This window comes from Anolis sagrei, chromosome 2 (genome assembly GCF_037176765.1).
Source record: "Anolis sagrei isolate rAnoSag1 chromosome 2, rAnoSag1.mat, whole genome shotgun sequence".
In the NCBI taxonomy this organism is placed as follows: domain Eukaryota; kingdom Metazoa; phylum Chordata; class Lepidosauria; order Squamata; family Dactyloidae; genus Anolis; species Anolis sagrei.
The window spans coordinates 220,237,804-220,250,617 of record NC_090022.1 but is presented as its reverse complement, the minus strand read 5'-3'; the positions used below and the strand labels follow the sequence as shown (position 1 = coordinate 220,250,617).

Here is a 12,814-nt window from a genome sequence, read left to right as displayed (position 1 = left end):
ACCCAGCATTATATGGCAGTGTGGACTCAGATAACCCAGTTCAAAACAGATATTGTAGATTATCTACCTTGCTATTCTGGGTGGGTCCTGAGAGGGAAGAGTCAGAGCAAGTATGTCTGTTATTACAGTCTGTGGTTGGCTGTCTAAAAAGCATAACCTGTGTGGTGTATTTAAAGGTTAACATATATAAAGATATAACTGGAAGAAATAACACATGCAACAAAATTTGAACAATTTTCTGTTCCTGATTCAAAAGCGTTATTTCCTGTTTAATAGTGTGGTACTTATTTGAAAGTAGTTATAGTCCAGAAACTTCATTTCTGCCACAAACTATGTTGAACTGGTTGAGACTCTGGGATATTCATTGAAAAACTATAGCAAAATGTGCTACAGGTTGTCCCGTAAAAACAAATTTAACAAATCTTTTCCATGTTTTTATTATAGAACCAATTGGGAAAGGACATTTGTAACCAAGGAACAAAAAGCATATTGAGATTAGGAGAAATGCCTCTAGAACATGGCCATATAGCCCGAAAAAACCCACAAGAACTTAGTGATTCCAGCCATGAAAGCCTTCGACAATACAAAAAGCATATTGCATAGCGTAATCTAAAACACTGTATCATAGCCACTGGTATGTGAACAATACACGGTTGTGAATAGCTGCATTATCTTCATCTGCTAAATCATTTTGTGCACACACACATGCCTTTCAGGGTTGCTACACTGAGATTAGGTTATTGATAAGGTCAAAGTAGTGGCACCAGAAATGCCCTTGTTGTTGCCGTCTTTGGCTTTGGAACAGAATTTACACAACAAACTATAAAGGTGATTCTTAAAAGATTTAACAGCAAAATATTTAAGTTTGAGTGTTTACAGGAGGTGACAGAAACTTGGGCAATCAGAAGAGAGCTCTTATAAGTGGTTAACAATAGTGGTGTTGCACCTCATCCCTGAGGCACCTCTTCACCCAGCACCACACTAGAAACTAAAAGTTCAAAGAGTTTATTGAATGAAGAATAATAAAAGGGAGAAAGTGTTTATATTAAAAAGCAGCAGGCAGGATATAAACAGCAATATACAAAAGCAGTCAAGAATTCAATAAAACTCCTTAAGACGTCCATGGGAACTTCACAAGAACTAGAAATCCAGGAATATAGAAATAATCCAAGGTAAATTACAGGAACTTGAACACAGGAAACTTAATCCAGGCAAAACTCTTCAATGGTACATAGGCAAGGCATGAACATAAAACAAGAACCTTGACATTACAAGAATCATAGACTTGAAAACTTGGCAACATAAGCAGAAGGCTGTTTCTCTATGGCAAAGTTGTCCTCTCTGAATTGTTAGGAACCAAACACCCAATTTAAACCCACCAAGACATTCCTGACATCATCCTTGCCACATCAGGACCTGAGATTCTTTTTTCTAATTCTCTAAGAATGTTTTAATTGCCTGAGTCCAAAGATCTAATCTTCTCTCTCGAAATATATGTGCCCTCTGTCTCTTCCCAGGGCCTATTCTCCAAGGAAAATTCACTTTTGCTTTCCTAAGTATGCACATCTGCTGGCTCATGGTCAGGCCAACCTGCCTCAGACTGGTCTGTCTGCAAATCTCCATGAATGCTCTGACACTTCATTTTGAAAACCATCATCTTCATCAGAATCTTGCAGGCAACAAGTGGGATAAGTGGAGGTCTCCTTGGTAGCCTTTATGTGCTCATTTAATTATTATAGCAGAAATGAATTATGTAATTATTCATGACTTTTAAAAAAGAACATGTTATCTACTATTTGTAACATTTGTGGATCGTAACTCCATAGCATAGTGTTGTGAAAGAAGAGTCCACTCTGATACATCAACTGCAAAAACCATGGTGAGTTGCCGACATTAATCCATAACCCAGTGCAGTTCCTCGCCACAGTTCTTCTGCAATGCTTATCTTCAAGCTACTTAGATGCCTGGATGGATCACAAACCGATTCACTTCCTGCTTGTTATTATGTTTGAATGCTGTGGTTATCTTTCATCAAGTCTGAGAATCATATCTCCATAATATTGAGACATGTGCCCATATCGATGTCATTTTCAATATAAACCAACACTTGCAACTATTTTCTATTTGTGCTTCTCCACTTCTATGACTCATAGGACATTGAGAAGTGGGGAAAAACACAATGGTTACACTATGTCACAAAAACAATAGGAAAGTAAGGTTCTGAGACTGCCAATAAATGAACAATGGAACCTCAGAAGCAGGTGGTTAATTTGGACTCAATTAACAAGAAAACACTCTACTTGAAATGCTGCTGCCAAATGTTAGAGAAAAGGGTTGGTTGCAACTGAGGAAAGCCAAGCAGGTAGCTGGGGAAAAAACAAAACTAGTCTAAAAGAGAAAAGGAAAAGACAAAAGCAGCTATTGGCTCAAGTGGTATTCTTCATGGACAAGATAGCTGAAACACAAAAAGACCTTGAAGAAAAGTGAAGCAAAAATGTATTTTCATGTATAGATGTAGGAAGAGATCTTGGGTGCATCTATACTGTGGAATTAAGGCAGTTTGACTCCACTTTAATTGCCATGGCTCAATGCTATGTCCTAAGGGTTGTAGTTTGAGGAGACACCAGCACTCTTTGGCAGAGAAAGCTAAAGACCTTTTAAAGCTATAATTTACATGATTCCATAATATTGAACCATGGCAATGGAGAAAATAAAAACACAAACTAACATTTCAAAGAAATTAAAAATATTTATTGGCAAAAATCATCTTTAAAAGGAAGAATTTCTTTACATAGAAAACTAGTAGTCCATTTGATAATTCTTTAAATTAAGATGATAATTTCTCCAGCAACGCCTTTATTGCTGTTGACTGATCTTTAGTCTTTTTAAGTTTTGGAATAAGACTTTTCAGTTGTTCTTTGACTTGAGTCACCACTTCTGATTCAGAGCTCTGAAGAAGACTGTAAAAGAAGACCAAGGAAATTTCAATAATAAAATCAAACCAAAAGGTTACAAGAAAAGGTAAACAATTGAAAACAGATCTACTTTGTCAAAATTCAAATTGGGATTATCACTTTTTAAAAGTAAGGAACTATACAGTGAACAATTGTGCATGACAGTTCAGCATAAATGATGACTGAATGCTCTGACTTTTCCTATGACACTTCCTTCTAAATGCTTCCTTTCTTTTGAATATATTTTAAACTAAATAAAACATCTGCATCAATATTACATTTCTTTTTTTATTCTGCGAAGACTGAAAAAGTGATAAGGCAAAGTTCCAGAACACACCTACACACCAATAGTTCACCAGACTGAGAATTATTTCTTTTTAAAATGAGACTAGGTTTGATAAGTATTGCTTATTTATTTATTTATATCCTGCTTTTCTTCCAAATTGGGACTCAAAATGGCAAACAACATGTAAACAAAACATAAAGATAAAGCTTTCCCTTGATATTAAGTCTAGTTGTGGCTGACTCTAGAGATAGTGCTCATCTCCATTTTTAAGTCGAAGAGCTGGCATTGTCCATAGATGCCTCCAAGATCATGTGGCTGGCATGACTGCATTAATGGCTGTGCCAAGACATGGAAAAATCTTGAGGTTTTTCAGTATTTCAATGTCTACTATAAAGTTATATAAATCATCTATGGTCATTTTTATTTGATTTTTTTAATTTTCAGCTGTAAATCTGCCTTTACACCTTATTCAATAAACATTATAAATTGTTGCTATTTTCTGGTGGTCAAGAACAATTACAGTGTGATTGCCCCACTGCCTAAAGAACTATTCCAAAGCACTTTCCTCATAGAAGTGAGATGCAGTATTATGGGCTATCGCTGGAGTTGGGATTCCTTCCTCTTGCTATGCATTAAGTGTCCCGATCCATTTCATTCCATCTTATGACTCCCTGTCAAGAGTGCTTTCTTGACAACATTTATATGAAAAAGGTTTGCTGCTGTTTTCTCTAAGACTGGGAGGGTGGGTGTTTTGATAACTGACCCTGGTTCCTTGGGAGTCCCAGTACAAATTAGTAATGGGCCCTGGGAACCATTTCAGCCATTGAATTCATGTTTTCATACCATTTCTTTAATTCAGATGGCATGAAACCATACACCTCCCTCCGGTACCGAAATATCAGTGAAACGAAAGTGGGAACGGTAACCGTTTGGTCACCTGATTTTCGGCGCTCGGCTGCAGGTCCTGGCAGGCGCTTTGGGCCTGCATGCCACACACACACACTCCAGGTCCAAATCCACATGGCTCCAGGTCCAAATCCACATCCTGGACAAGAACAACTACACCCCCACTTTCTGCTAAAGTGAATAGAGTCCAGGTGAGAGAAGACGCAGCTGTAGGCAGCTCCTTGTACCAACTTTTCGCCATAGACCCTGATTTGGGCGCCAACGGCAAAGTGCATTACAGCCTCAGCCACCTTGAAAAGAGTGCAAGTGTGGCTTGCAGGTCACCAATGGACCTGGGATGAAAAAGCTCATTCGAAAAGGGGGCAGTTTTTGGGAGAAGCGCTTGAAAATGAAAACGGGGCCTTACAAATGAAACAAACAGAAACAGATAGTGATTCTATACGAATGCACAAACCATTGCTCTGTACCCGCTTCTAGTGCCTCCTATACATAAAATCATGGAGTTGGAAGAGATTAGAAGGGCCATCCAGTCCAACCCCCTGCCCTGCAGGAACACTCAATCAAAGCATGAATATCTTAGGCACAAAAGCCTCTATAAGGTTAATAAAGATGCACTCTCGCAAACCATATTAAGAAGCTCATTTGTACTGACATCCTCTTGTTACATTCTCATATACTTGGCAGGGAAAGCAACCATTCTTTTTCCCAGCTGAAAGAACAGGAGGCTGGGAAAGAGATCCTTAAAATTAAGCAGTGGGGGAGGGGGGTGAGAGATGGTGGATTTTGCATTTTTAAGAGTCAGGGAAACTTAGTCTTCAGAGGGAAGAACAGTTGCACTGGTAGCAGGATTAATAGGATTGAAAACTGGAGATGAAGCTATATTCCAGGCAGTGTTCCAGGGAAACCATGCAGACCAGCTTTTAGAACTTCCCCATATTAAAGTGTGTGGTGGGCAGCAGCACCATGCTCCATAGAGAACCACTGTGCCCTGAGATGGCACCAGGCTGACAGATTCATTTGCAGCTCCTAACTGCAGTGCTATTTTTGTCATAACCTTCTGATTAAACAGCCACGTCCCCCGCCTTGCTTTTTTTTAGATACATAATAAGGATTATGTTGCCAAACCAAACAGAATGAGAGAAGAATTAACATGGCTTGTTGAGTGATTAAAATCTGTTTTCTCAATGTGACCTAAAATATTTTTGCCTTCTCCAAAAATGAAAAACTACCCGTTTGTACTACTTCTGTCTAATTTTATGTGTAATCTATATTTTATATAAATTATGTAGGCGGAGTATTCCATACCAGAAATGTTTGGTACCAGAAGTGTTTTGCATTCTAGATTTTCTGTTTTGAACTGGATTATATGAGTCTACAAGCAAATAATGAGTCTAAAGCAAATAATCTGGAATATATGGCAGTGTAAAAGGGGCCTTATACGTTTTGTTACCAGTTCCTTCCTCTGAAATTTAGCCTATAGAACCTGATAGATTGTTGGTTTGTTGTTTATTTGTTCAGTCGCTTCCGACTCTTTGTGACCTCATGGACCAGTCCATGCCAGAGCTCCCTGTCAGCCATCACCACCCCCAGGTCCTTCAGAGTCAAGCCAGTCACTTCAAGGATACCACACATCCATCTTGCCCTTGATCAGCCTCTCTTCCTTTTTCCTTCCATTTCCCCAGCATCATTGCCTTCTCTAAGCTTTCCTGTACTTCATCTTGGCCTCTAATATCCTTCCCTCCAATGAGCAGTGGGGCTTTATTTCCTGAAGTATGGACTGGTTGGATCTTCTCGCGGGCCAAGGCACTCTCAGAATTTTCCTTCAACACCACAGTTCAAAAGCATCTATCTTCCTTCACTCAGCCTTCCTTATGGTCCAGCTCTCACATCCATAGGTTGCTACAGGGAATACCATTGTTTTGACTATGCGATGTCTCTACTCTTCAGTATTTTATCGAGATTAGACATTGCTTTCCTCCCAAGAAGTAAGTGTCTCCTGATTTCCTGGCTGCAGTCTGCCTCTGCACTAAACTTTGCACATAGAACTACAAAGTCTGTCAATGCCTCCACTTTTTCTCCCTCTATCTGCCAGTTATCAGTCTTGTTGTCATAATCTTGGTTGTATCCCACCCAAGTACTAGTCAAAACCAACTCTCCTTGGGGATCTGGCATTTAGAGTATTTTGGCATGTATATTTGTGTGAGAGAGGAAAGGACTCTATTTTCTCAACTACTGCTGATCTCAATACTGATATGTATATTAGGTTCAAAGAAAAGTGTCTACAACTATTTGGCACACAGAAATACTCTCGGTAGATCTGGCATTTCATTCCTGAGTGTTCTAGTGGGTTCTGCAAGCCTCAGGAATATTTTTAGGGTGTAAGGAGAAAACGAATAATAGGACATTACTTCTCCATATCCTGAAAGTAGTGCAGCTGCACTCTCAATGCATCAAGATCAAGGCTAACACATTAGTCAGGATTTATCTACAGCTCATGCTGTGGCTCCAGAGAATGAATGGAAATACTTCATTTTTTTTTAATGGACAGGATTACAAACCCATCCACATTGTAGTAAGCATCTAACACTCCTGCACTTAGAGTGGGGTTTGCACATGGTTCCCAGCCCAGTGTTACAAAAATGAAGTTTTATATATATATACTGGTCAGAGCAGCTCTTTGCAAATCTTCAGTCAACATCTGTGTGTGGGATTAGAGATTTTAAAAGGAATTAAGCATCCTTGTCAAATGCAAGAGATCTGTTCTAAAATATCACAAAAAATCCCTATAGATCTATATTAGAAAGGCAGCAGTTCACCATTAAAACCACAATGATAAACCTACAAACGCATGTTTGATTTAAGCCTGGTGCTTCTGCAGTGACCCAGACAGTCGGAGGCATTATTTTGCTTTGTGTTAGAAGCAGAAGAAATTGAGAACATTAGCGACTGGACAGTGGATAGTGGAGACTTGGGGAAGAAGGCCAATCTATTTCAGACAGATGTTTTGTTTGCTCAGGCTATACATTTTTCTATCAGACCAGAGAGGCTTTACATCCTTTCATCATCATGGTTTGCTTAAACTGAATGCATTCCTGGTCCTGAAGGCATCTCTCTGCCGTGGACAATATGGGTCAAGCTAATAGAGGGGGGGGGGGGAGTTAGGCTAAGTGACATTTATACTACTTTTCTATAATTCCCTGAATACATTTGCTGACATCCCCATTTTAATTTAACAGCATAGGTTGTCATAGTGATACCAACCTTAACAGCTAAGAATTTAGGGGGTAAAAATATATATTTGGAACAACTATGGCAGTCTTATCATTGAAAAAATCAGTTCTCTACAGGAGCAAGTCATTATTATTAACAAGCTAGAATATTTGTTTTTATTTCTTCAAAACACCAATCATATTTTAGACATTTTTTATAAATGAGGAGAATGTAAAAATCTCGGGTCGGCTGAGTTGTGACATAGCCTTTGTAAGCTGCTTACTCCAGAAGCCCACATATTACTTTAGGAGAATTTTCCTAGTGCAAGAGCTACAACATCACTTCCATATATGATGTCTGAGATATGCAACATGGTCAGTAATACAGCCATGACTCAATAAACCAGTGGTTCCCAACCTGTGGTCCTGGGACCACTAGTGGTCCGCAAGAACTAAAGTATGGTTTTATGGTCTGTGATCTCACCATTACTACACTGTTGCAATGAGAGCAACTGGTCTTGCGAAACTCTCTTATAGTGCTGAGGCTTATTAAATATGGTTTTCTGTGGGTGAGCAGATGGTGACTACTGGATGGCATATGTTCTGTATCAGAAACTAGAGCTGATGTGGTCTATCCAATGCAATTTTCTGAATCAGCACCCCAATTAATCAAACCAAATCTAAAATTGACCAAAAACTGATTTGTAATCCTTTTGGTACTAATGTTGGAGAGTGGTCCCTGGTCAAGAAAAGGTTAGGAACCACTGCAATGAACAGTATTAAGAAGACAATCCCCATATTTATCCCTTGGGGGAGTAAATTGAATTACCACATTATAAAACAGGAATCGGGTGCCTTTGAAGGAAGGGTCTTGACAACCAGCGGCCTACAAAGGCCATTAATTCCTAAATCATTGAGTAATGTCTTAGAAGGAAGATAGAGATGAGACAGCAGGCAACAACTAGAAGTCTTTCGAAAGAAAAGTTCTGTGCTTCCTATGGGTCCAAATAAAAAAATATAGTACCCTGTGTTCAGGCTAGTAAGCTAAGAAACAGATCCCGCTTTCAAGGAAACAAAATAGCAGAGGCACCCAGGTTTTTGCCGGCTTGCAAAAACAGGAGGGTTCACAGTACAACTACAAACATCATGAATGGCACAGAGGAAGTAAAATGTAAACTTCAGTTCAGGTACCATGCTAAAACGTAAGGAACATATGCAAGATAATAAATGATTTAGAGGACTTAAAGGGTTTTACTTACCGACACAAAATTATGGCACCACGATTCACATGTGCCCAGGTCTTTAGCTGGTCAACATTCACATGCTGCACCAATGTTCTTGCAAAGCATCCTGTTAAGTGTGGATATCAGGGAAGGCATTACACCACTCCATTACATTGCTCCAGCACAATATCTTTAACTACTCATTATTTGTTTCTCAATGGCCAATCTATACAAACATATGACTACTACTTCATACTTTTGTATACATATGACTACATGTGAAAGAACGCGAAAAATCAGGCCATAATAGGAGAATCGTAATAGGAGAAGCTGCTTCTACTCGAGTGGCCTACAATTAAACTGCTTTTGAGCTGAAATAACAAGCCTACTTAACATGTGTGGTCACAGTATAGATAAGCACTAGAAAAGGGGAGTAGTAAACAGTAATAGAAATGTGAATAAAACATTTAGCTACTTCAAATTCACCGTATTTTTGTTATGTGTGAATAGGTGGGTTACAGCTTATAGTGATCCTCTCACATATTTTTATCAGCAAGATAGGACCCCCTGGTGGCACAATGGATTAAACCCTTGTGCCGGCAGGACTGCTGATCGAAATGTTGGAGGTTCAAATCCGGGGAGCGAGGTAAGCTCCCTTCTGTCAGCTCCAGCTTCTCATGCAGGGGCATGAGAGAAGCCTCCCACAGGATGGTAAAACATCCAGGCGTCCCCTGGGCAACATCCTTGCAGATGGCCAGTTCTCTCACACCAGAAGCGACTTGTAGTTTCTCAAGTCGCTCCTGACACCAAAAAAATGGCAAGATGTATTCAGAGGATGTTTTCTGTTGCCTCCTTCTAAGGCTGAGAGAGTGTGACTTGCCCAAGACCATCCAGTGCATGTCCATGGCTCAGTGGAGGTTTGAGCCCTTGTCTCCTGGAGCCTAAGCTGCATCTACATTGTAGAATGCATGCAGTTGGACACCACTTTAATTGCTATGGCTCAATGCTATTGAATCCTTGAAACTGAAGTGGGGCAAGGTCTTTAATCTTCTCTGCCAAAGAATGCTGGTGCTTCACCATACTACAAATACCAGGATTCCACAGCAATTGTACTGTGGCAGTTAAATTGATGTCAAACTGCATTCATTTTGCAGTGCAGCTGCATCCTACTTCATTATTCTTAATTACCACACCACTATGGCCCAAACTCTTATACAAAGATAATATTTTCTACGCAGTAGGAGATATAGATTGTAATTTGCATGATATTAGCTTTTATTAGCTTGAGTCTTCTCTCTTCTGTGCTCCCAGCCTTAATCTTCTCTGCAACACAAGAACTGAATTCATTTGATACTGTCAATATGAAAAGTCTGCCTCCCCCCAGGCTGTATTGTTCCCCTTTCAATCACATAGCTACACCACTTCGTGGCTCCCCTTAGGACACTTCCTCCTCTTCTAAATTTCTGCCTTTCACAAAAGAATATTGTACTTGTGATCCTGGCAAGATATTCATACTAAAAATACCAGGATCTAGTTGTCCTGCTCACAGGCAAGATTCTTTGGTCGTGTCAGGAGCAATTTGAGAAACTGCAAATCGCTTCTGGTGTGAGAGAATTGGCCATCTGGAAGGACGTTGCCCAGGGGACGCCTGGATGTTGTGATGTTTTAACATTCTTGTGAGAGGCTTCTCTCATGTCTCCGCATGAGGAGCTGGAGCTGATAGAGGGAGCTCATCTGCGCTCTCCCCAGATTTGAAACTGCGACCTGTCGGTCTTCAGTCCTGCCGGCACAGAGTTTTAACCCACTGCGCCACAAGGGCACAGATAAGATATAAAATGTATAATTAATACGATTTATTCTCATTGTTCATTACATGGCATTAGAAAAAGAGATCTCTTTTCCAATGCAATATGATACTTATTGGGAGCCCAAAAGCAAGACCTGAGCTTAATAACCCCATCCACCGTGTGTTCCCTGACATTGAGTACTGAAAGGCATATTTCTTGTTATGCTGGAGGGAATCTTTAGTCATTGGTATATCTGTGATGTGTGATTTCATAATATTTAAAGATTTAGTATCATACCGTCTTTGCCGCTCTCTCTCATTTTTTCATCTTGTTCAATGAGCCATTTGAGAACCAGATGACCTGCTGGATGTTCAGCAATGTGGAGCTTTAAGACAACAGAAGAGTCATCATGTATTTTCTTACTTTCTCTTATTCCAGATTTTTTTTCTTTAAAAACTCTTAAGGAATTAGATTTAGGCAAATGCACACAGACATTTTTTTTCATTTAAGTTGCAAACTAAGTAATCAATGATGAGCAGATACTAAGGCTCTGAACATTTAAACAGACCTGAACATTTAAACATTCATTCAGACATTAAGCAAAGGAGGGTCAATACAAATTTAAAGTAACCCGCATCCTCAAAGACTAAATTTCATTTTTCACTTATGACTCACTCCTTCTTGTTGCATACCGTATATACTCAAGTATAAGCAGACCCGAATTATAAGCCAAGGCACCTAAGTTTACCACAAAAAAAACTGGAAAAACATATTGACTCAAGTATAAGCTGAGGGTGGGAAATGCAGCAGCTATGGTAAATTTCAAGATAAAAATAGACACCAATAATTTTACTTTTATTTTCTTGTTGTTCATTCGTTCAGTCGTCTCCGACTCTTCGTGACCTCATGGACCAGCCCACGCCAGAGCTCCCTGTCGGCCGTTACCACCCCCAGCTCCCTCAAGGTCAGTCCAGTCACTTCAAGGATGCCATCCATCCATCTTGCCCTTGGTCGGCCCCTCTTCCTTTTGCCTTCCACTTTCCCCAGCATAATTGTCTTCTCTAGGCTTTCCTGTCTCCTCATGATGTGGCCAAAGTACTTCAACTTTGTCTCTAGTATCTTTCCCTCCAGTGAGCAGTCGGGCTTTATTTCCTGGAGGATGGACTGGTTGGATCTTCTCACAGTCCAAGGCACTCTCAGAACTTTCCTCCAACACCACAGCTCAAAAGCATCGATCTTCCTTCGCTCAGCCTTCCCTAAGGTCCAGCTCTCACATCCGTAGGTTACTACAGGGAATACCATGGCTTGGACTAGGCGGATCTTTGTTGCCAGTCTGATGTCTCTACTCTTTACTATTTTATCGAGATTGGACATTGCTCTCCTCCCAAGAAGTAAGCGTCTTCTGATTTCCTGGCTACAGTCTGCATCTGCAGTAATCACCTAGAAATACAAAGTCTGTCACGGCCTCCACGGTTTCTCCCTCTATTTTCCAGTTGTCAATCATTCTTATTTTCTACTTGAATATTAAGAAACTTGACACTTTCACAATAATTGATTATGTCCATTTAAAGGTGTTCTCCATTTCCTTCAGATTCTGAGAAGCCAAGGACTTATTTTTTGCCAATATGGGTTAGTATATATTCAACGCTTCATACAAGATACATTGAAGCAAAGAGACAAGCTCTCAAAGACAGTCTCTAGTATACACTCGAGTATAAGCCGACCTGAATATAAGCCGAGGCATCTAATTTTACCACAAAAAAATGGAAAAATGTATTGACTTGAGTATAAGTTGAGGGTGAGAAATGCAGCAGCTACTGATAAATTTCAAAATAAAAATAGATACCAATAAAATTACATTAATTGGGGCATCAGTAGGTAAATGTTTTTAAATATTTATATAAAACTGTAATTTAAGATAAGACTGTCAAATTCTGATTAAACCATTATTCTAACTTTCTTCAATGTAAATGTGCTTTTGTATCCTTCCAATAATAATAGAGTAAAATAATCAAAATGTAGTAATAACAATAGCAAAGTAAAATAATAATAAAGTAAATGAATAAATGTAATAACAATAATAAATATAATAAGAATAATAGAGAAAAATAATAAATGTAATGATAACAAATAAATAGGGTAAAATATGTGAAGAAGCGTTAATCCCACCGCTTGTCAACCAAAAATGTAAAGAAGCAGCGCTAATCTCACTAGATGCCACCAAAAATTATGTGAGGAAGTATTAATCTTCTTTAATGCCACCAATATTCTGTGAGGAACCTTCTTTTAAATATCAATTAAGCTGCCACCAATATGTTTAGAGACGCTGGTTTATGTCTCTGTTTATCCTTAGTTGTGTTGTGAGGTGATTTTGGTAGTGTGGAATGCACCAAGCATCAAAGCAATGGAGGAGACAGGTTTGAAATACAAAGAGAACAAGATTTATTGT

The 12,814-nt window shown here is 39.3% G+C and overlaps 1 protein-coding gene across 1 annotated transcript in view; it reads right to left on the bottom strand.

Annotated features, from left to right (window-relative positions):
• Positions 1-989: 989 nt before the first annotated feature.
• The window catches only part of PUM3 (pumilio RNA binding family member 3), a 37,121-nt gene continuing 25,296 nt past the window's right edge, over positions 990-12,814 (bottom strand). Inside the window, exons 16-18 of the mRNA XM_060762268.2 lie at positions 10,663-10,750; positions 8,615-8,705; positions 990-2,960 (exon numbers count right to left, since the gene is read on the bottom strand). Coding sequence (XP_060618251.2) covers positions 2,828-2,960; positions 8,615-8,705; positions 10,663-10,750 — 312 coding nt within the window. The 3' untranslated portion in view covers positions 990-2,827. The remainder of the gene's footprint in view (positions 2,961-8,614; positions 8,706-10,662; positions 10,751-12,814) is intronic.